At 38.1% G+C, this 25,167-nt stretch overlaps 1 protein-coding gene across 2 annotated transcripts in view; it reads right to left on the bottom strand.

The window, feature by feature from the left end:
- Positions 1–8,490: 8,490 nt before the first annotated feature.
- ABCD3 (ATP binding cassette subfamily D member 3) overlaps positions 8,491–25,167 on the bottom strand; it is a 66,249-nt gene continuing 49,572 nt past the window's right edge. For both annotated transcript variants that reach the window (XM_039485858.1, XM_039485859.1), the window contains exons 11-23: positions 22,742–22,811; positions 22,514–22,611; positions 22,328–22,419; positions 21,522–21,613; positions 21,358–21,430; positions 20,562–20,625; positions 15,896–15,973; positions 15,723–15,788; positions 15,522–15,611; positions 14,805–14,924; positions 13,554–13,658; positions 11,890–11,946; positions 8,491–10,314 (exon numbers count right to left, since the gene is read on the bottom strand). In XM_039485858.1, coding sequence (XP_039341792.1) covers positions 10,237–10,314; positions 11,890–11,946; positions 13,554–13,658; positions 14,805–14,924; positions 15,522–15,611; positions 15,723–15,788; positions 15,896–15,973; positions 20,562–20,625; positions 21,358–21,430; positions 21,522–21,613; positions 22,328–22,419; positions 22,514–22,611; positions 22,742–22,811 — 1,083 coding nt within the window. In that variant the 3' untranslated portion in view covers positions 8,491–10,236. The remainder of the gene's footprint in view (positions 10,315–11,889; positions 11,947–13,553; positions 13,659–14,804; positions 14,925–15,521; positions 15,612–15,722; positions 15,789–15,895; positions 15,974–20,561; positions 20,626–21,357; positions 21,431–21,521; positions 21,614–22,327; positions 22,420–22,513; positions 22,612–22,741; positions 22,812–25,167) is intronic.

Raw genomic sequence — 25,167 nt, forward strand, 5'->3', positions numbered from 1 at the left:
CTCTGCCTGCGCCTCCAGCTGCTGTGGGAAGCCCCCCCCCATGAAACACTCTCAGTAGCTGCCTTTCCCCAGTTGGTGGGAAAAGTTAGCCAATCAGAGGCGTTTATTGTGTAAACTGACAGATTTCCTTTCCCCCTAGAGCTATAGAAAGGTCTGGAAACTCAGTGTCTACTATGGAATGAAGCCACAGCTGGCAGTGGTGAACTCGAAAAGGGAGGGAAACCTGTTTTAGTAACCACACAAGGGACCTGCAGAAATAGCTGCCTATTGCGGTGTAGTTTTAATGAAAGACTGAATAAAATCATACTGGAAGGCTTGGAGATGTTTTAAAGTGGTCATTTATAAGGCTGCGATTTAGTCACGGAGGTCACAGAGTCCATGATTTCCAAAGACCTCCATGACTCAGCCAGCACTGGGAGCTGCAGGGTCCCCCGCTGCTTGCAGAGGCAGAGAACTGTGGAGTGCCCCCGCTGTGCCAGGCAGCAGGAGCTCCCCGCAGCTCCCCACCACTGCAGCCAGCTGAGGGGACTCCAGGAGCTACCTGCAGGCAGTAGACCCCCACAGCTCCCCATCACTGCAGGGGGGACCCCTGCAGCTCCTGACAGCAGGAGGAACCCCCGCAGCTCAGAGCTGCCAGCTGGTGGCAAGAGGAACCCCCACAACTCAGAGCTGCCAGCAGAGGGAGACCCTGGAGCTCCAAGCCCCCATGGGTGGTGGGGGTCCTGGAGCTGCCAGCCCACACAGCTGCCCGGGCTCCCCATTTTGTCACCAAAAGTTTTAGTATAAAGGTAATAATTGGAGATATACTAATCTCCTAGAACTGGAAGGGACCTTGAAAGGTCATTGAGTCCAGCCCCCTGCCTTCACTACCAGGACCAATTTTTTGCTCCAGATCCTTAAGTAGCCTCCTCAAGGATTGAACTCACAACCCTGGTTTAGCAGGCCAATGCTCAAACAACTGAGCTATCACCAGCTTCTATGAATTTTGGACCTGTCCCTGACTTTTACTAAAAATATCCGAGATAAAATCTTAGCCATAGTCATTTAACAGTGACCTCGCAAACAAAAAGAGTCTCCCCATGTGTTTCCCCCACTTTTTTTTCTTGGCTTCTTTATTAGGTTTAAAGGCCTGAAAAAGTTGATTGGGTTTTTATTTTTTGTTTAAAAACAAAGCCGTATTTTTTTCTTCTGCTTGTTTTTCATGCTAGAAATTGGGGTCTACTCCCCATCCCACCCCAAGAAGGTCTGCTAGGATTATGACATCACAAACACTATGGCAGTGAAGCCTGATTACTAGAGAGGGGAAGTGATGTTTAATCAGACTACTTAAAACTCTGATTTATTGACTGATTTTGACAGCACCTTCTTAGGACACACACCTAATTATGTCACTGGCAAAACTTTCATTACCTTCAATTTGAGCAGTAGCAAGGCCTTATGCCTTCAGTAGGTACAGAATCAGGGTTTTTTAAAAAAAAGACTATCCAAAAACTTTTGCTCTGTTAGAATGATAACTTCTGAAGACTGTATAAATTAAAAGCAGGAGTAACGGGCAACTAAAGATGCAGCATGTTCAGGCCAGAGGCATAAGGGAGGAGAGTGAGTCTCATTTGCTCCTTATCTGGAGTGGCTCTGGCAAAACAGCCTCCAGCTCTCAGGCAGAAGCCATTTAAAGGTGGTGAAATCCATCCCTCTACAGAGGACCAGCACACCATCTGTACACCACCATAGGCCTCAAAGCATGATTTAAGTCAGGGGCGGGCAAACTTTTTGGCTTGAGGGCCGCATCAGGTTTTGTAAATTTTATGGAGGACCGGTTAGGGGAGGGGGGTTGTGGCCTGGCCCCCACCTCCTATCTGCCCCATCCAACCCCCCATTCCCTGATGGCCCCTCTGGGTCCCCTGCCTCATCCACACACCCCTGCTCCTTGACTGCCCCCAGGCCCCTGACACCCCATCCAACCCCTCCTCTCATTCCTGATGCCCTCCCCCCGGGACCCCTGCCCCATCCAACCACCCCTTCTCCCTGTCCCCTGACTGCCCCCTGCTGCCCCATCCAACCCCCACTCCTTCCAGCCTGCCCCTGGGACCCCTGCCCCCATTCAACCCCCCCGACCACCATCCACACCCCACCCCGACCACCACCCCGAACTCCCCTGCCCCCTTACCACGCTGCCTGGAGCACAGGTGGCTGGCGGCGCTGGAGCCGCACCACCCGGCTGGAGTTGGGCCATGTTGCCACCACCACCACATAACACAGAGCACTGGGTCAGGCCAGGCTCTGCAGCTGCGCTGCCCCAGGAGCTCACAGTCCCACTGCCCAGAGCATTGTGCCGGCAGCAGAGTGAGCGAGATGAGACTGTGGGCAAGGGGCCACAGGCGAGCCTCCAGGGCCAGGAACTTGGGGGCCGGGCAGGCGGTCCCATGGGCCAGATGTGGCCCGGGGGCCGTAGTTTGCCCACCCCTGATTTAAGTGGTTCATAGATCTCATTTACCCCCTGCTGAGGGTCAGCATTTCAACCAGGAATCACTGAATGTATGTCCCCCTCCCTCCCGCCTCAGAGTTTGGGGCCATTATTCCCTCTTTCTGGACATAAACACTGTGAAGAGATGAAAATCCCTATGGGTTTGAGTGGAAATAGTCTTCTAAAGAGTTACTAATTGCCATTTAGTGGAAAGGACTATCAAGTGGTGGCTTCTATTTCTGCACAAGTTGCTCCTGAATGGAAATACAGAAACAGAAAGCCACAATGAGTGTCATACACTTATTCCTTTTCTCACCACCCTACTTCATCCTATTACGTAGCACTGAGTTTATATTTAATAGTGTAATACTACGTTGCCATTCTCCTCATACTACAAACTATCTTCAGGTGGTACCTATGGGAATTTGACACTTACCTTTAAAAACCTATATATAGAATACTTTTCTTACTGTAATGCGGGGAATGTAGTATCTGAGCACCTGGCAATAATGCATTAAGGAACATGAGTAACAGCTGTTACATTCAGTTCATGCTCTCCTCTCCCGGAGGAAGAATTGTGTATGGAGTGGTTTGTTTAGGGAGCGGGGGGGAGATTCCTTTGGCACACAAGGGCAGAAGATGGTGAAGGTTTCCTTAGTTCCTACTGGAGTTCATTCCACAGTTTCAGAATAGCGGTTGAGTTAGCACTGACTCTTGCACAGACAAGCTTTAAGCCTTGTGGTAGAAAGTTCCACTGTGCCTGAGGAGCAGAGTTGTGGACTATGCTCTTCATCCCAGAGTTTTAGGTGGTCTTTTAGACATGCTCATCCCAGGTTGCTGGAGTATCTTGAAGATAAAGTTGAGACCTTAAACTTGATTCTTGAAAATGAATTTGATGTTGTGTAACTAGGTCTCATTGTGCCATGAGATCAACTGGAGCAAGACTGTAAGGGAAAATTACTTCATGTATTAAATAAATCAGACTATTACACAAAAGCAAAAAAAATTGAGGTTTTAGCATCAGAATCCATATTACGCAGCACAAAATCTATTACTCACATAAAAAGATTAAAGTTACCACCATGACCGCAACTCTACTGGTGAAATTCCCAGCAGGAATCAATGTGAGTTTCCTTTGCATAGACAAAGCATGTTAACTTTGACTTACTGAGGGAATGGATTTGCTCACAAGATTAGTAAAAAGAAATTACATCTCTCACTTATAAGTTATTCGTTCAAATTTGACCCAGTAAATAATTATTGCTATCTGATAGTTGGCTAAAGGTGCATATGAAGTGACCTGGTTGTTTTAGGCTCTATCTACATTAGGAATTTGATCCAGTGCTGACAACGTTTTCAGCAACTGGTCCTCCGGACTTCAATCAACTGGTGTTGAAAATGGTTTTACTGCTAGCATAAAATGGATGTCCCTTCTACTACTGCCATAAGACAAAACATGCTTCGGGTTATATTCAACAAGGTCTCAGCTCTACTTTATGTAATAGCAATGACTATCATCTTGCACCATATACATTACAAGCTAAACTACTGTCAACACCATCTGGAATCCCTGGTAAAAATATGAGAGATGCCAAAGAATGAACAAAAATGCCCAATTTCTAGGGATGATCACTTCGGAACACAACTGAGGACCAGTGGAAAGTAGCTTGGAAAAGCTTGCACTGCTACTGCCTGTCCATGCTTTTTCAACAAAAAAGCTCAATTTCCAGTGGCGCCATTGTGGCACTTTTCACAAATATTAGCATTTACTTAAAAAAAAAATCAAATCCTATTATCCAGGCATTGCAATTCATATGGTCCTCTGCTACAACGACTCAGCACTGGGTGACTGCCTATCTTGGTTAGCTCTTTACTAATAGATCACATTTTACACTGAAGCCACACAATGGTCTAGCTTCTAGGTGCTACTGCAACAAAAATAATGAAAAACAAATCACCTCTTACTGTCTTAGGCCCTGATCCTGCAGTGAGTGCATGCACATGGACTTCTGTGCCTATGCAAAGCTTTGCTGATTTCAAGAGGACAATGCAGGGGTGTAAGAGTCCACCCATGTAGATCAGTTTTCAGGTTAGTTCTGGTTAACTGGTGATCTCTAAGGGTTGTCTCTGGGAATCAAGTTTTCAGCTGCTTTGCACTGCAATTCTGTAACATCTTGTCAAATATGAACTCAATCCTGCAATTTGGAATAAAACTTACCACCTCACTTCTCTCTGTGCAGCAGGATCCAATTCCAGCGTTTCCCCCAGTACTGTATGTTTTCACTAAGACCATCAACACAACACCATTATAGGGGAGTCCGGCAACAATGCAATTAAACTGTAAGTCTTATGTGAGCAGTGTGTATCTCATACTGGTTTTAATTAGATTTTGTGTCTAGAAGGGACTTGATTTACTCAACAACTGAAATTTATAAATAAGTACTGTAGTAAAAGCTGCACGTATTAAGACCTTGATACCCATGCAGAGTCAGTTAAAAAAACAACAAATCTAGGCCCTGATCTTGTATTCCCCAGCCCCCCATCTACATACTGATCCCACATTGGTGAAATGGTATTCACTGGAATTTTCTAACAGAGGGCTATATCCCTTGAGAAGACTAGACAACATATTTTTTTATAATCTTATGATTATACTCAAGATCTATATCTCAATTAATAAAATGAGGAATAGGTATATCAGGATTAAAATGAATGAAAAGTAAACTACATCACAAGCTGCTTAGAATTAATTCACGGTGCAAAGCTTGGTTCATCCTTCATACAACTATACTCTAAATGTTCAGATACTGGAGAATTTTACCCTGGGAAGGAAGACTGAGGAAGCAAGAGAGGACAGAGTAGCCAAACATAACTGGAAAAATTTTCTCTACAGCTTAAGTAATAGACTGAAATATAGAGCTTTGGTCTGCACAGCTCCGTTCAGCTTAAGTGGAGTTTACTACTCACGCTCCTTAGCTATTTTTCCAAATGTAAATATTTTCTTTCCTGGATATATAGTCAAAGGCACAAACACTCAGTCTCTGATTTTTTTTTTTTAAATTAGGTCTTTCCCCTTTTTTCAGATACAGCCTGGCAAAAATGAAAAGGATTTTATCCCTTTCATGCCAGAATTATTTGCTGTGTCACCCATATCTATGTTGTATCAAGTGTTGTGCTGGTCCCAGATATTAGAAAGACAAGGTGGGTGAGGTAATACCTTATTGGACCAACTTGTTAATGAGGCAAACTTTTGAGCTTAGGCAGACCTGCATAAGAGCTCTGTGTAAGCTTGAACGCTTGTCTCTCACCAACAAAAGTTGGTCCAATAAAAGATATTACCTCACCCACCTTGTCTCACTCATACCTATAGCATTTAGCTCTTCGTTCCATTAACTTACACTGATTACAGTTTGACTGATTGTATGAAATTCATACTTTGATGTAATAGAATTTTATAAAGTTGATCCTAAATAATTCAAAAGTCTCATTGGTTCTAGGTTTGTCAAACATCTACCCTTCCTGTATTGTTACACAAGACAATTGCTAATTACATGATCAACAAATATAAAAAGCCTAATGCAATTTTCTCTTCAGATTTATTATTCCAGAGGCACTTAAATGTCTTACATTTATATAGCGCCTTTCTTCTCACAGCGCTTTACAAACTACAGTATGTACACATACAGGAATATCTCCCAACACCTAGGAAATGCAACCATCTCTGACTACCACTAGTGCAATTTTGAAATGTCACCAGCTTGAGACTCCGTAGTTGAGGATATGGATATGCTTTTATCAATATTTTCATTCTCGCTATGACTGATTATTTTCAAACTCCCAACTTGAGCAATTAAAAAAAAAAGACTACAACCAATATATACCACAGCTCCGTTTTAAAACTGAACTAAGATTCAATCATTTTCACCGGATTAAAAATCTCTTGACAATACAAGTTTATACTTTAAGGTATTTTTATGTAATCTTTTAAAGAACAGTGGTCTAGAATATCTTTACAAATTATTTTTACTATATGTTCCTCGTTGCTCACCAGGTTATTCTTTGATATATCCACAATATAAACTAAAGCTTTTAGGAATTAAATGAGAGGACCCTTGGTTCTCAAACTGACTTCAGTACACAACAGGAGCAGGCCCATTTCTCCTTGTTTATGAAGCTGGATTGGTTTTTGTTTTTAAAGCAAAATTGAAAAAGTTTATGCTCAGTGCTGTTACTAATCAATGTTGAATTGTAAATCACCCTTGGACTTGCTGCAGAGGAGGATATATAAATGTGCTTTGAGTGGTTTCTGCTTGTTAGTGTCAAAACTACACAAATACATTTAAAAAAAATCCCAAATCCACTACTTTACATTACCACAAACTTCTCCTTAGCCAAAAGAATAAAAACAGATATTTGAATTTGGAGAAATATTCTTTGCTTTGTCTCTCTAAAAAGCTACTAAAACATTTCTTTTTAAAAAAAGTTGCAATTGGGTGACAACTTTCACAAAACAGCCATTATGGTAAACCCTGAAAATATAGGGCTATCATTAAAGCACTAAAATCTCATGTATAGCAGCACCACTTGCTTCACTATAAATTAGTTTGATATCAGTGTTTAAGAATTTGAATTAAAAACTGGTAAAAAAAGCTAACTTTGCCATCTTGCGGAATGAAAGTTTATTTTAGTGTCAGGTGATCCATGGATGCAGTTAAGCTTCAAACACATGCCTTTTGGAGTTTCACTGATGCTATTTAACATGTTGAATTTATCGCCTATGTCAGTGGGTACCTGTACTAAGACATGAGGGCACTAGCATTTCTTCTGCTATGTAAGAGTATTTTAATATTGAGAGTGGTATGGGCAAGAAGTGTAATAACCTCAAGTTTTCAAGTTTCAAGATAAAAGGGGAAAATAATAAGTAATAATATTAATACGAAAGATGGTATTCAGTATTCACAGAGCTGAATTCATAGAATCATAGAACTTAAGATCAGAAGGGACCATTATGATCATCTAGTCTGACCTCCCGCAAAATGCAGGCCACAAAAGCTGACCCACCCACTCCTGAAATAATTCTCTCCCTTGACTCAGATGTTGAAGTCCCTAAATCCTGATTTAAAGACTTCAAGTAGCAGATAATCCTCCAGCAAGCGACCCCTGCCCCATGCTGCGGAGGAAGGCGAAAAACCTCCAGGGCCACTGCCAATCTACTCTGGAGGAAAATTCCTTCCCGACCCCAAATATAGCGATCAGCTGAACCCCGAGCATGTGGGCAAGACTCTCGAGCCAGACACTCAGGAAAAAGACTTTCAATATCCCAACATTGACCCTCGGTACTAATTACCAGTGGTGGCACGTTATTGACCTATTGACTAAATCACGTTATCCTATCAAACCATTCCCTCCATAAACTTATCAAGCTTAATCTTAAAGCCAGAGAGGTCCTTTGCCCCCACTGTTTCCCTCAGTAGGCTGTTCCAGAATTTCACTCCCCTGATGGTTAGAAACCTTCGTCTAATTTCAAGCCTAAACTTCCCGACTGCCAATTTATATCCATTTGTTCTCGTGTCCACATTAGTACTGAGCTGAAATAATTCCTCTCCCTCCCTGGTATTTATCCCTCTGATATATTTAAAGAGAGCAATCATATCTCCTCTCAACCTTCTTTTGGTTAAGGAAAACAAACCGAGCTCCTCAAGTCTCCTTTCATACGACAGGCTTTCCATTCCTCGGATCATTCTAGTGGCCCTTCTTTGTACCCATTCCAGTTTGAATTCATCCTTCTTAAACATGGGAGACCAAAACTGCACACAGTGCTCCAAATGAGGTCTCACCAACGCCTTGTATAACGGGACTAGCACCTCCTTATCTCTACTAGAAATACCTCGCCTAATGCATCCCAAGACCGCATTAGCTTTTTTAACGGCCACATCACATTGCCGACTCATTAATTAGTCACTAAGAGGAAGATATATACCCGAGTATATATTGATTATAAAAAAAGAAAACCTTGATAAAAGATGTACAGAGATCACATTTATTGTGTATTTAGTGCATGTCTTCATGTAGTGCATTCCTATGTTACATCATGTGTGCAACACTACTGAGCCACCAGAAGAACATCAGTGTATGGCAGGGATTTTTAAATGTTTTCATAGTCTACACAGTCTCATGGACTATCAGCCTCCCATTCCTGATCACACAAACCATCTCTTTTTGCATTTGTGATCACTTAAAAACATGTGGCAACTACAGTAATTGTTTACATGGAAAAGCAATATTAGGAAAGAATTTAATGTATTTTTAGCTGTCTTTTTATGAGATTTGGCAGTTATAATAAAAGAACCAGCAATCCATAGACTAGTGGTCCACGGACCACTGTTTGAGGACCATTGTCATATGATTTACTAATTTACATTAAAATTGCCTAAAAAACCCTCAGGATATGGAGTCAAATTTTGATGAATTTTGAGATGTGGCATCCCAGACATCACATAAAAAAAGTGGATAGCAAAACAGAGGGCACCATCATTATCACTCCCTCTTAAAACCCAAATCTATATAGCAGCTGGACAGGGTACATCCTATTTTAACAAGAGGGACAAAGAAGGACTCTGATGGAAGACCACCACCACATATCCTAGGAATGGGAGCAAAGAGGACAATTGAAAGTCTGCTATTGAAAGCAACAAAATTTTGCTTTCAAGGAGGGATGCTAAGTGTTTTAGAAGGATACACTTTGGGCCCAATTCTTGATCCCATTAATGTCGGTGGCAAAACTCCTCTGACTTCAATAGGCAGATTTGTCCTTTAATAATTCTCCCTCCTCCACCTTGCTGTGGGAACTAAAATCATACTCCTCAACTTCCCAGAGCTGTCAAGTGTGTCTACGCAACTCCAAATGAAAAATATTCAAGGACCCTGACCCCTGAAATACAGAATACCATTTTCACTACTATTATTTTTTCTTTCAGTTCCCTTCCATCTCAATTTCTTCCCAACTCTCCCTATTTGCTTCCACTCCTTTTTCTGGGGGAGGAGGAGAACACAGTTCAGCATTGCTTTTGTTGAATGGGGGAAGAATGGGAGACAGTGAGAAGCACAGGAGAGCTGTGGACCGACAGGCTGAAAAGGCCTAGGGATCCACAGTGGATCAGGTCTAATCTCTTTAATAGCAGAGGGAATTAGGCTCCTGCCATCTTGGATTCAGTCCATCCTGCACCATAAATGGTGTGCATACAACACCCATCACAAAGCTTGGCCTCTACCCAGGTCTGGCACTGTACAGGATAGCAGGATATAGCTATGAAAAGGGGAGGACATCCTGCATCATGTGAGATAATTCAAAAGTATGCATAGACTAGATAGTGAAAATCCAGAATTGTTGCCAGAAACAGGAGAGGCAGTAACCCTAATTTTAGCAGAGTTCTTCACTGAAGGAAAGGAAGGTCCAATAAAAGTCAAATCAGCTGACTGATTTACATCCCAGGATGAATCAGGTTATATTGATTTAAGCCCAATTTAATTTAGGCAGGTTTTTAACCACAAGAATAAGGACATTCTTAGTACATATTAATAATTAAACCAACATATACACAATTAGCAATATCCTACATAATAATAAATGCTTAATAGCTTGCTTTGGATTATCCTATACCTAGTTAATTTGTTTAAAAACAAGCCAAGTAGTTTTATCTTGCTATGTACTTTTCCTTTCTACATGTTCTCTGTAATTATCAGTCTTTGTAGTAGTTGCAGCTTTATGGATTTTAAGATCCAAATTCAACTGTGTCTTCAGTTATCTTCTTGAATTCGTAATTTCCTCTACCATCCATGTGCAGGTAAAACTGGAATGAAAAATTTACATCATCAACCAAAAGACAAAAAATATTTTTATATTAGCTTTATCATAATAAATTATATAAGCAAATAATTTGTTAAAGAACAAAAACTAAAACCCTAAATCAACTGGTCAGAGGATGATCTCCTACTGCAATACTTAGCCAATTCAATTGCCTTTGAGGAATAACACTATGACTTTTTGGATATGTTCTGTCTCTATCTTCTGTTAGTTGGTCATATTACTCATCACTGGGATTTGGTTTGTTGTGACAGATGCCTAATTTGCATGCATAATTATAATTCTGTGTACAAATCTGGTATTTTTACACATAGTGAGCCACTTACACCAATACCTGAATTGCAGAAATGTGTGCATAAATTAGGTGTGAAATGGTGCACATCGGGGTAGTTAATAGGCGCCTCATGGGCCAAACCTGGACCACCAGACACTTTTGAATGGACCTCAACATCTTTTTATTTACTTACCACCACCACCACCACTAATGGTTTTTTAAATTATTTTCTCTGGAGTCTGGATCCCGACCAAGAAATGTCAACTTAGACAATTGACTACATTTTTGCATACACAAACTAGGCATGTGCTTTTTGAAAATCAGGCCCTTGTTAAATGAATATTGATTTAAGATTTGGCTGGTGCTGCAGGACAGAAATTAGTGAAGGAGTATCCCCACAGAGCTTCAAATTTCATAGATTTTCTAAGATTAAAATTATTTCTTCAATTATTATTTATTACAAACCTTATGTTATCTACTTCAGAACAATGATACCACATGAAATTATGAGAAAGAACTTAGGGGAGAAAAGGAATACCTTGTATCACAGTTTTACATGTTTAGAATGTTTAACATTCCTTTTCCCAAATATCTTCATGAACATTGAATTCCCCAATCCCTATCTGAACAAAATATCCACAGATTTTATGCTTCACCACATACATGCCCCCTCTAGGGGGTAATCCTATCTTACTGTAACTGGAAGGGGAAACATTTGCCAAAACGATTTTATAGGATTATAAAAGCCTTGTATATTTCAACTATATCAGATTTATTTTTTATACTTAAAGAAGCGTTCTCTTCATTATACCTCAGTGCACACACAAAATTTAAATTCCCACCAATAACAAAACCCATTACTTAGTTATAGAGTAAACAAGGAGTAGCCCCATAATTAAAAATACATCTTGCACTGCACAAAGACCCTTTATAAACATGTGCATTAGCAGCTTCGTAAGAAAAGTTTTACAAGATTGTTTAGCTACAGGCTCTTTTAATCAAGTTTCCACAGATGAAGAAACACTAACTTTGAATATTGTATATGGATAACCCTTCAGAACAGATACATTTAGAACTGTCAATTTCTTAGTTTTTCATAACAGCTTTTTTGTGAATCCTTCAAATACTGATGTTGGACTATGAAAATATAATCTATGATACTATTTTCTGAAAAGAGTGTGTCTGGCTGGAAGGCAAGACACCTGAATGCAACTGAACTCAAAGTTCATTTAATACCTACAAAAAGGCTAAATTATATAAACATCAACAAAAATAAAAATGACATACATCGTGGTGTTTCCAGAGGGACTTTCTGTGAGAGACAGTGAAGAGAGTGATGCCAACCTATAATAAAAAGAGAATACAAACATTAAGTAAAACTTCACCCATAAGACAAATTCAAGTAATTTCCTCAATTCCTCACACTTGGAAACATTTTAAAAGATGAAACTAAAAGCTCATACTAATAAATAGGAAAGTTTTAAAGCCTTAAATCATTTATACTATGCGTGTGTAGCCTCAATATTGCACATTTTAGAGGAAAAACAAAAGAGATTTTAGGTTTGGTTTTTTAAACCTACTGATTTAAATGTTCTGTTTTTCCTGCAGGAGCTGAAAATGTCAGGCTACAAAATTCACTCCCTTGTGCATAGAGGTTAGCAATATCATAGTTTCTTACAGAAAAGACTAATTCCTGAACTTGAGCCCTAGCAGGTAAGTAAGAGAGGAAATTATTTCCAAATATTTTGTTTTTAAATGTATTTGATTGCTAACTAAAGTGTATGATGTTAATGATTTAAGAACTTAAAGTGCTTCTTAAATGCAACGAAAAATTCACCTTTAAAATCACCTGTGTACTGAATGGTTAAATTGTAAATGGTTAATGATTAAAACAAATAGAAATGAAAAAGTGATAATAATCAAACTATTTATTTTTTAATCTTCTGTAAGAGACAGCTGACAAGGGATTTGATTTTCCAGAGGGATGCATTATCAGCCACTTTGCAATGGTAAATCCTCAAAATAGAAAGCAGTACAACCTGGCATCCAAATGGTAAATGTACTTAAACAATGAAATAGAAGAATCATAGAATATCAGAGTTGAAGGGACCTCAGGAGGTCATCTAGTCCAACCCCCTGCTCAAAGCAGGACCAATCCCCAGACAGATTTTTGCCCCAGATCCCTAAATGGCCTCCTTGACGACTGAACTCACAACCCTGGGTTTAGCAGGCCAATGCTCAAACCACTGAGCTATCCCTACCCCTATAACTGATGCTTTTTCGCACAGAGCCCACCCAGCGTCAAAATTACTACTATAAAAGGATCTTAGGGCCTGCTCCTGCTCCCAGAGAGATTTGGATAAAGGTTTCAGTACCTGTAGAGTTTCTGTTTCCTTTCCAAGGACATCACTACTCCATAATTAAATTCAAAGCAAGTTTCCCATTATAATCTCTATTTTCAAATCCTTCTCCCCTTCCCCAAAAAGAAATCAACCCCCTTGATATTTCTCCTACCACATCTCATATGACGGCAGACATTTTTTTGTTGAGAATTCTGGGGGAGGATGGGGAATAGAAAAGAAGTTAAATCATCATGCTTTTTTAAATACTCCCTTTTCATTTACTTTTTGAAAGTTCTCCTAGTGTTGCTGGCTCCTATCTCCAAAACAGGTTCACTTACAAGTCCTTTTGTTTTGTCAGCCTTGCTGAGAAGGGTTATTTTCCATAAGGAAAGTATAAGATTGTTTTGGGTGTTATCTGGATTCCATTTCACATTTTAACCAAGTTTTGGAAATTTAATATTATCATGTCTAATATTGTTGCTGAAGTCCAGTTTTACCAATCCGTCAAGTTGACATTTTCCAAATTAGAAATTACTTTCACAAAGAACAATTTAAATGCATCTCAGCCTTCTTTCTTTATCTAGAAAAAAAGAAACAAAACAAACTTACTTTCCGGCAATGACTGTAAATGTAGCCTTCTACATCAACGCTAACAGCACTTGTACATTCATCCAGAATTGCAAACTGAGGTTTATGATAAAATAATCTTGCCATCTGGAATGCAAAACAATACACCATTTGTGAATAGAGAGAACAAGGACAATGCAAGTTTCTTCATCTTTATAATAGCATAACCTATTGTCTAAATAAGCATTTAAGAGCTAAAACTACTGTAATCTATTGGAAATATAACAAACATTTTAACAAATGGTTTGAAATATTTACACAGCTGCTCAAAAACTTCAGTTTTTGTGCTGCCATTACCTCTCTCCCCAAAAAAGGTATAAATGAAAACTATGAAGCTATTTAAGTTTACAACTAAAAATGGAGATAAAACATTTGAAATTTAAAGACATTTTAGTCTGATTTCACCCATTACTCCTAAGTTCTCAGCAGATACAGTAATATGTACATTGCCATGCAATAATCAGAGACTTGAGTAATACTGAAGCACAGTGAGTTACATCCAGCATGAAATGAAAATTTCCTTTGCTGTCTTGTCAGTTTGTCTTCTAGCAGACAGTTAGGCAGATCACAGTCAATATGAATATTTAATTTAAAAAATGGTAATAGTTTATCATACAACATAATCTTAGGTGTATGTGTAACTTATAAGCAGCTTTCCACAATTATGTGGCTACGTATTAACCCAGAAATGTTGTGTATGTACTGCCATATCATCATTCTGTCTTGATTTTTGCTAGAGGAAAAAGGATGAATGCTGAAATATTTACATATATAATGATCAATGCTGTTAGTAGAAAGTCAAGTTTTCTCAACAATCACAACTAATACTGTAGTCTTAGAAGTTTTAACCAGAAATTATTGACTGAAAATTAAAAGAGGAAAGAATTTTTTTAACCATCATTTACTGAACCTCACTGAAATTTGAACATTGTGTAGTATTCTCTGTATACTTTCCAAGGGTACGAAATCAATATTTTACAACATCTGCTTACATAATAGAAGAGAATATGTTGATCTGATAAGAAAGCATTCAGAAATCTGTATTACAATGTGAAAATAATAATGCCTACCTGTAGTAATTTAAGTTATTTTCATGCGCACTAAGATTATAAAAACCTTAAATTATTTCTTTAAAGAATAAAGCAGTAGAAAAATGTACTGACTAGATATCAACATTTCAGATTAGTTATACTAATTTACAGTATTTTTCAAGTACATATAAGAAAGACGTACTGCCATCCTCTGTTTTTCTCCTCCGCTGAGCACATCCATCCAGTCCTGAACACTATCCCAGCCACCTTCACGTTCCAGGATTTGACCCAACTGGACATTATCCAAGTACTCCTTCAGCACCTTTTAGCAAAACAATAATGCTTACAGATACACCTAAACATATTTCATGTTGCATTAACTTCTCAGATTTAGTATACTATACTATAAAATATTAAAATCACTATCACCCAAGATATTGGTACCAAAACAACATTTGAAAATGTAAACAAATCTCATGTTCTTACTTGCTATACCAATACAGTTAAAAAAATGAATGATACTTCAGAACAAGTTTAAATGAACAGTGAAACTGTCATTAACAGACAGATGACATCCTTGACATCTGCTGGCAGGTAATATTAGAGGCTGTGTATGACACATTTAAAGCCACAACTGATGACCTTTGGTTAGGTGAACCTTTATTTTACAGCCAATCAGGTTCAAGAATGGAAAGGGTGAATTAAGAGAAAAACCAAAATGCTATGAAGTCTCCCAAAGCAAACAGTTGTAGGGAAGCCATGGTTCCATCAACATTTCCTATTTGGACCTATGTGAGGAGAAACAACTTGGGTTTCTCTATCATTTAACAAATTTAAAATACAAATAATCCCACACTACAAAGAATCAGGAAAAGAAATGGCTGCAAATAATGGTTATTGAGGAGAATGTCTTTTTTACCTGGTCAGATATCCCCTTCTTCCTCTGGTCTTCTACAGTATCTGGATATATTACTTGGTCTCTGAGGGTTCCTAGTGTCATATATGGTCTCTGGGATTAAATTGCAAATTATTAGAACAGCATTACAGATATGTGTAACAGTCATAAAATAAAGAGGTAACAAAAAATACAAATATCAATTACTATGGTACTTTGTTTTACCTGAGGAACATAGAAAAGCTTTCCTCTCTCAGGCTTGGTTAAACATCCACCAAACAGAGGCCACAACTGCAACAAGAAAACAAATGTCATAAAGAAAAAAATTCTCTTAAGAAATTAGGATGAGAGGTTTTGTGTTTTTTAAAATGATCAATTTCATTTTAGTATTTCTTTACCTCGCCAAGAACACGGAAAAGTGAACTCTTCCCACATCCGTTTGGCCCACAAATCAGAACATTTGCACCAGACCGAACCTAAAATATATGGCAACACATTAAACAATAGGAAAATAATTGGAAAATTTGTACTGCTGTAGAGATGCCAGTATCCCCATTATTAGACTGGAAGCCATCCTTTGCACAGTAAGTCCAATTTTGACACACATCCACCAATATTAACTTTTGCCTAAACTAAATCAGTCTGTCTGAAGTGATCTGATGACACAGTAAAATTATTGCATAGTTTTTTTTAAAAAGGCAAACTGAATAAAAATCATTTTGGAAATACTAGTGTTAAAAAAATCAGATTTTAATTATTGGAACATTTTCTGATTTTTCGGGGGCGGGGAGGTGTTACTCAACCTAGAAGAAGCTTAGTTTAGAAACTTCAAGTTTATTTTATTTGATTGGCCTCAATGAGCACTGGTAAGTGACTACTTGATGAGTTTCCTGAATTAATGGCAGAGCTGGTTTGAAAACTGATGAAAACAACACTGATATAAAATGGAACTGAATTTTTTTTTTTTTATGAATTTGTCTTTTCTGTTTTGACCACCTCTAGTTAATAGTCTAATTACATATCATTTTCGCACTATTTGTTAAACCTTCATAGGTCACCACGTGAAGATTATAATCCCTGCACAGCCCTATAAAATCCAGACCATGACTTCCCAAGACCTCAAAACTGGAGTAAGCCTCTTCATGTGCCATGATGGAGGGGTGGTGGGGGATTGCATGCAGTTTGGTCTGGTACAGGGGGAGAAAGCCACATTGGAGAAAGAGTGGTGAGCAGAAAACATTGCTGAAAAGTTTTGTGTTTGACTGGATGGAGTAAATTGGCAAGGCAGTGGAGGAGGTGGGAGAGAAGGAAAGTAGAAGCCGTTGTTGCTCTTGAATAAATCCACATCAGAGAGCAATTATTTGATTAAAATAGTTAAGAAGCCTAAAGAAATTCTAACACAAAAACGTTTCTTAAATTTTAGTTAATATTAGAAACATGAGGTTTTGTCTACATAAGGGGACTACACCAGCAGAGCAATGGTGCCAAAACTATCCCACCATAACCCCATAGTGTAGACACAGCCTACATTGATAGAAGGGGTGTTCCCACCAGTGACGGAACACACCTCTATGACAATCATGGTCCAGACACCCCAAAAGAAGAATAGGGGGTCTGAACCTCAAAGAATAAGCAACTGATTTACACAATATAACTATTATAAAAGTGTATTGAGTAAGATCTGGTATGTAAGCCTGTCACACATTGGTGATTAATATCACTGTAAAATGTATGTATTAATTATATGAGGAATTATGGTTACTCACCGATACTATATTTCAAAATTTGCAACCAAAGGGAGAAACAGGTTTTCTCCCAGATTGGAGACAGGTAGATAGCTACCTTCCCTCCTATGTAAATTAAACATTATGGAACCAAAACAACAGAAGTGCCATTTACATATGAATCATCAGGAAAATAGGACGTCAACAGGAAGGGAAGAATAGTAGGAAGTCATCCTGACTCTGGGGACAAAACAATGAGTTTTGGGAAATATAAGCAGAAACTAAAAGCCATTTTGGCATCCATCACTTAGGGGACATAGGGAACAGCACCCTGTGAAAGCTGGATCCCATACTCTGGTGGGCTAGTGATGCTGGTAACTTGATGTAAATAAGAAAGCGGCTTACGCAAAGATTGTAACTTGTTAAAATTAAGTTTTAAGTCACTAGAAAGCCTGTTTTGTTTAATTTGTAACCATACCTCTCTCTTTTATTTTTACTTAGTATCATCTCCTTTCTTTGCTAATAAACTAATTCTTGTTTTATTAAAAATCTCAGCGTTGTGTATTTAAGTGAAGCATGAGTCTTCAGCTAACCTACCAGACTGATGTGTGCCCTGTCTCTTGCCTTGTCACTGCCTATTAGGGAAGTGACCATAATAATTTCTGAGAGTGTCCAGCCAGAGGGACTGGACACTGCAGAGAGATGTCTCTGGGGAACACTGATTGTTACAAGAAAGGCAAGGTTTAGACTGAGACAGGACCAAGTACTGATTTTTGCCCCAGATCCCTAAGTGGTCCCCTCAAGGATTGAACTCACAACCCTGCGTTTAGCAGGCCAATGCTCAAGCCACCTTACCTCTACCTGTACCACCACCAAAGAAATGAGCAAAGCCCCTTCTACAGTAATAGGTAACTACCATTTAACTTGAGATATAGACATTTCAGCATCTCAGTGGCTTTTCAGAATAATATCAGAATTCAAAACAGGTTTTTTTCTCATGAAACACACGTTATGTTTTTAAACCATCATGAGATGAGCTTAAAGAACCTGCAGGCACTTGTTCTATCCATCTTTACGTCTGTCCACACGCAAACACACAAACAATAGTAATTGGGGATTTATAATCTTAAAGCAACAGATTCTTATGCTCTTATGCCTGTAATCCTTCCTTGGCCAGTCTATCACACCCTCCACACTTCCTCCTCCTAACATACTTCTTCCAAGAGCCCTAACAACCTTAATGCTCCCCTCAAAGAAGTGTCTATTAAATCAGTAACACCTGATCTGTCCCATCTACTTGCAAAGAACCAGACATGTGCCAAACAACTGCATTTATCATCTTGCTTTTGTTAAATCCCTTCCCTACTTTTGTCTGCAGGTTGTCTACTTGGAAGACTAGCCCTTTAGGGCTGGGACCATATTGCCTTGACTGCCTTTAGCACACATAACAAAGGTAGGCACTATATAATAATGTCAAGATTCAAGGCAAATGACTGAAGTTTAAAATTTAAATGGTCAAGCCTGTTACGACACTTGTGAGATTAAGCATACGTAATCATCTTGTTTATCAAAGATTATCTACCAGTCTAACAAGCATCCTTAATTTAAACATCAAATGTACCCTAAGTGTAATTATGCCAAGATTTAACAATCTTAAGAACTTAAAACACTAGATCCCACAGGGAAAGTTAAGGATACCCTGTAAAAATACAATGTGAAATTCAATTTCCTAGCTTTATGATTTTTTTAAACAAAATTTTAAGGCATATCCACTGAAGTTACAGGTTTATTTTTAACTGTAATTCAAACCTTTTTTTTTTTTCGGCCTTGAACTTATCTACTGTGTTGATGGGTACTTTAAAAGAAACTTTAAAAAGTTTTATTTTCATTCAAACGTTTTACTTAAATATTTTTCAAAATTACAAGATGCCATAACATTCTAGAAAGCAAAATAATATAATCAAGTCTTCAGGAATAGAATATAAAACTAGTATAATTGTTTAATGGGATTTTACTATTCCTGCTTTATGTCATAACTGGAACAAAAGCATCAGATGAAACTGAGTACTGACTATTCTACTTAACTAACTTTGCACACCTATGGCATTGCAATTTTGTTTTCTAGAATGACAATGAATTTTTTACTGTAAATCGATCATTAAAATCTCAATCCTTGAGGGGGCCACTTAGGAATCTGGGGCAAAAATTGGTCCTGCTAGTGAAGGCAGGGGGGCTGGACTCGATGACCTTTCAAGGTCCCTTCCAGTTCTAGGAGATGGGTATATCTCCAATTATAAAAACAAACAAACAAACAAAAAAAAACAGAGGAAAAACCTTCCAGTGCCACCTACTGGATATGCTGTATAAAAACAGCAAGAGGAAAACTGCAAACTGTGATACATCTGAGCTGACACAATCAATCTTACACCACATAACTTACACTCTGTTTCAGTTGTTGGCACAAACAGGTTTTTATCATAAAGAACACTTCACTGATAATGTCTGTTAACATTTTAATTAGGCAGACTAATATCCAGTAACACTTTCTTTTCATATTCTTTCTCCCTCTACCACTCCATAAATTGTTTTCTCATTTGTTTACATCTTAGGTTAAATTATTCATGCTATTGTGTGTACATTTCTGCTATATATTTGTAGATGCAGAAATGCTATGATAAGGAAAAGATCAGTAATGCTTTCAACTAGTTTAGACCCAAAATGCGTGTTTGGGTAGAAAAGAGGGGGAAGTTTTTAAATATAATGAAAACATTTCTATTTACAATAGATTTACAAACATTTACTCCTTTCTACTCATGTCAATTTTTAAAAAAAAATTACTGTATGTATTCATCATTTTTATACTTTTTGTGTCATATACAGTGGTGTAGAGCTGGTATTTGAACAAGACTCATATAAATTCCCAAAGATGGGTAAAATTGCTGGTTTCCTAAAACTATAAGTTGAAATACACACAGACACTTCAAGACAAGTTTTGTGAGTTTGTAGTGCCTCAGCGTCGTGCTAGTGCAGGAGAGCCCAAAGTGAAACAGTTTTTAAGTTTCAGTGCCATTGCCAAGCAAAATGTTAAAAAGTGGTATATGTATAAAGCAAGCATTAAATGTGAAAAGGGAATAAAATTTTGAAAAAAGTCCATTTTAATAGCCCAGTATATTAACACAGTTAATTAAAAAAAAAATATGACCACCACACTGACGGTATCCCTGTCCTACACACATCTTTTGTTCTTATTCTTGATTGTTCATAACACAGAATAAGTTTGTGGGAAATACTCACCTTCATTTTTGAAGTGTTACATGAAGATTTATATCTTAGAACTTACCTCAAAATTAAGGTCTCGAATCAATATGTCTCCATTAGGCGTTGCTAACGGAACATGATCAAACCTATGGGTAAAATTGACACATTACTACTACTATTATGTATAGTTCTTTACCAACTGGTCAACTCTGAGGAAGAACAGGATGCTAGAACACAAGCAGGTGCTATGAAGGTATAGAATTGCATGTGGCCAGAACTGGACTGTTTCTTGGATTTTTTTTAATTTATTTTTTTTATTTATTTAATTTAATTTAAAGAAGAGTAGGCGGTATCTTGACAAACATTAACTGAAAGCTTCTTCCTGGCATATATAGCAAGACTTGGCTAAAAGGGTTGTAAAAGTCTAAAAGGGTTCTAAAAGTCGCTAAAAGGGTTGTAAAAAAAGTCAAGGACAACTATATAGGCAAGCCATAGCTCTCAAGTGCCTCAATGATGAAGTGGCTTGACATGTATATGGAGAATGTTGGAAAGCCAATGCAGAAATTCTAGTAAGAGATGGGGTCTAACTAATGGGAAATATAATGATCTGGGTAGTCAAGTTCCAGGGGAGAGCAGGACAGGTCAAAATGGATATTGATTCTGGAGAACAGATAGTACCAGTAGTCCACAGTAAAGAGTACTAAGGTTGTAGAACGCCTTATGCAGTGAGGATTGAGAAAGAAATTCTGAAGACATTGTACAGAAGGAAGTGGCTATAAAGTATTGTTCTATATAACAAACTGTATTAAAAATAGTGATATAAGGCAAGACTAAAAAGCAGGTTTACATTTTCTATACATTACACTTTCTATACATACTTGATAAGATTATCAGTGTTGATAATTTCTCCAGTCCCAGGTATCAAGGGAATAGTTTGGGTTCTATCGCCATCTTACATTTTAAAAAAAGAAACAAGTATTAGAGACTAGATTTGTGTCTGCCAAGGTGAGAGTATTGCGCATTAAACTTACGTCATAATTACCTTTTTCATGTTGCGATATCATAGTACGCTGATATCTGCCCCTGTTCAAGTCCTTTAGTACTTGCATTAATTCTGTAATTCGAGCTGTGAAGCTAAAGTAAGGATGCATTAAGAATTCATCTTCAGAAACATTTCAAGGATTTTATTGTTATGCAGAAAAATAAACTTTTAATAAGTACCCTAAATTGTCAAAATTAAATTCATAATAAAGAAGAACTGGAATCACTATTTTGCAGCATGATTGGGATACAGTACTGAATGCAAGCTGTTTCAAAACATGTGCATTTATTTTTTGTTGTATGTCTTGGGCTGGTTACCTCAAGCACTGGATACTACAAAACACTGGAATATACTCAATTTTGCTCCAGAACAGCATTAAAAGCTTCCTAATTCCAATAAATTAATCTCCCAACCTCTGCAGTTCACAAAACTGGCCCTTAAGATGGTGAAATATTTAACACTTTAGAAAGTTAAGCTTTAAGGTAAAACTTTGATATTAAAATATACCCCAACAACATTACATTAAGATGGACAATGGTTTACTTCCATACTGCCCATCACTGCTGATCTCCCATTCAAAACATCTGCAACTACTAATAGGCTCAGAAATTACCAATGTAATTGAAAACATTAATTTTCCCTAATTCTCACAGTTAATATTAATGTCTATATTTTTGCTGCACTGTGCAAAATGAGTGCACGTTTGTTTTGTTTTAATCTACAGTCCATTTATAAATAACAGTTATGGAGGACAGGAACTACATATATAGTTTTAAGCAGCTGTGAATACCAGTTATCAATCTTACCCAGCCAATCTGGTCATTTCACGGCCTGCCAAGACTATTCTGCCCAGAGCTTGAGACATTCTCAACAACATTCTTCCGCTTTGGTAGTAATCCTTAAATAGCAAAATACAACTATGTTTACTTATGCGAACTAACAGAATTCAAGCAATTACTATATTTTACTCATTTCTATTCTGCACTACTTACCTCCAGGAGTTCTGAATGGGTACTCTTTTGATGGCGAGGATGAGCTAGGTTCAGAAACGGACGACTAACGACCAGGTAACCAACCACAGTAGCTAAGTCTGGAATATTTAAAAGTAAATGTTTTCTAGCAAGAAAAGTTAAATCAGAACATAAAATGAACACATTAAAATATTTGTAACACCACTTGTACTATCAATAGCAGTCCACTAGCATTGGGAAAACACTTACATTTGGCAATGATAGTATCTATGAATCCCATAGAAAACCGAAACAAGATGAAATTATGCAAATGTTCCACCTGGGGGGAAAAAAAACAAAAACAATAAATGTGAAAAAATGTAGCGTACACAAATATTTGCCATGCACCCTGCAATTACAATAGAGAAGCAAATTTAATTCTAAAAAAAAAAAAGAATTTATTTTGCAGTAAATCACGAAGGCCCCAATAAAGATTGTGACCTAATTGTGTTAGGCACTGAGCAAATCCAGATAGACAAAGTCCCTACCAGCAAGTGCTTACAATGTAATCTAAAAGAACACACAAACAACTGAACAGTAAATGAGAGGAAAGTTTGCAAGTGATGGAAAGAAAGGACCAGGTAGTGAAATAAAGGTCATTGTTAGATAGGTTAGCTATAGTTTCAAATAATCAGAAAATGAAAAAATATTAAATAAAATCAGCTAATCCTAACTGCTAAAATATCTAGCAATAACTGGTTCACCTTTTTGGAGGTGTCACAACAGAAGTGGATCTGGAGAAGGCATTCGATGAAAAGGCTAATAGTTTCACAGACTAATTCAAGGAGGATGTACCACTTACAAGGAAGTATGGAAAAAAGTGTGGAGATGTTTATAGGAGAAGTGGACAGATATTAAAATCTCATGTCACTGGCAGAACGAAGATGGGAAAGGCAGCAAAAAACAAAAGTGGATAGGTAATGGAACAAGAGTTGAAAAACCTTCAAGGTGAGGACATGAACTCTGAATTTTGGTGTTATAGGAAAGAAAATTAGTGAATAGATTAAAAGACTGGGGGTTGTTCCCATAGTCAGGACGACAGGCTAGAAAGAGTCGTAGTGGCAGTTTTTTGAATGGGCCCAAGTGAGGTAAGACGGGTGTCAAAGAAGTCCAAGGGGGGGGGCGCGTCACAGTAATCAAGATGGGAGATAAGGGCCTAATCAAGAATTTTAGGGTAACAATTAAATTATATACTTTTGCCAGTGTGTGGGCCCCTCATGCATTTCCAATTAAAGTCCACAGCTTTCATTTCTTCCTTCATATTTCCCACTTGATCCTATTCCTTTGCTGAATACACCAACCATAATTCTTTATGGAATAGGAGATGCATGCTCTCTCTCAAGACTGGCATTGCAGTCACGCAATTTACTAACAGGGGCTACTACAGAGGTTAGTACATGTCATCTTTTCATTAGGGTCCAAATAGCACATTCCTCAAGACTGCTTCAAAATCTGCCATCTTCTGTATGACACTAGTGAGAATGCAGTGTAATTGTAACTATGTTGGTCCCAGGATGTTAGAGAGACAAAGTGGGTGGGGTAATATCTTTTACAGGACCTGAAGAGCTCTGTGTTGCTTTAAAGTTTGTCTCTTTTTCACCATCAGAAGTTGGTCCAATAAAAAAATATTACCTTACCCACCTTGTCTAACTAGTGAAATTATCACTCACTTGGCCAGTAGCACTCTTGCAAGTTTACTTACTGTGTGCTAAAACTAATTTAAGTAGTAAATTTTACACACACACACACACACACACACACACACATACACACACACACCTCTAAAGTGCTGGCACATATCAGTAGTTTCAATGAACATTATCTTTCAAGACGTTTAGAGTTTAAAAAAACATTAGAAATCCAGGAAATTTAGAGTTACATTTCTAAGGGTACGTCTACACCTGGATTAAAAACATCAAGAGGACTGTATAATGCAAATGTAAAACTCATGGCTGAGCAACAAGGCAGATGAGATTTAATCCTATGCAGACACAAATGATATGAAGAACTTCTATGATACTCTGAGGACAATCTATGGGCCGAAGGCATCAGGAACATCTCCAATACTGAGTGCCGATGGCACCACACTGCTCATTGTCAAAGAAAAGATACTGAAAAGGTGTGCAGAACATTTTAACAATATCCTCAATCAACAATCATCTATTAGTGAGGAGGCAATTGACTGTTTTCTGCCATGCTTACAGATGCCTTTCATGACTGTGACACTGGGATTGGCATCAGATACCAGACTGATGGCAAGCTTTTCAATCTGAGGAGACTACAGGCAAAGACCAGTGTACAGGAAGTGACTGTTCGTGACCTTCTGTTTGCTGATGATTGTTCCCTGAATGCCAAATATGAGCCTGACATGCAGCAGTGTATGGACTATTTCTCTTCAGCTTGTGACAATTTTGGTGTAACAATCAATATTTAGAAGACAGAAGTGATGTACCAGCCTGCACCATGAAAGCATTATGTAGAGCCTATTATCACAGTGAATGGTCATATCCTCTAGGCAGTGGACAAGTTCACCTACCTCAGCTGTACATGGTCACGTGCAGTTCACATCAATGATGAAACCAATACCAGAATTGCTAAAGAAAGTGTCACCTTTGGCGGACTACATACAAATGTGT

The sequence above is a fragment of the Mauremys reevesii genome, linkage group 8, assembly GCF_016161935.1.
Source record: "Mauremys reevesii isolate NIE-2019 linkage group 8, ASM1616193v1, whole genome shotgun sequence".
In the NCBI taxonomy this organism is placed as follows: domain Eukaryota; kingdom Metazoa; phylum Chordata; order Testudines; family Geoemydidae; genus Mauremys; species Mauremys reevesii.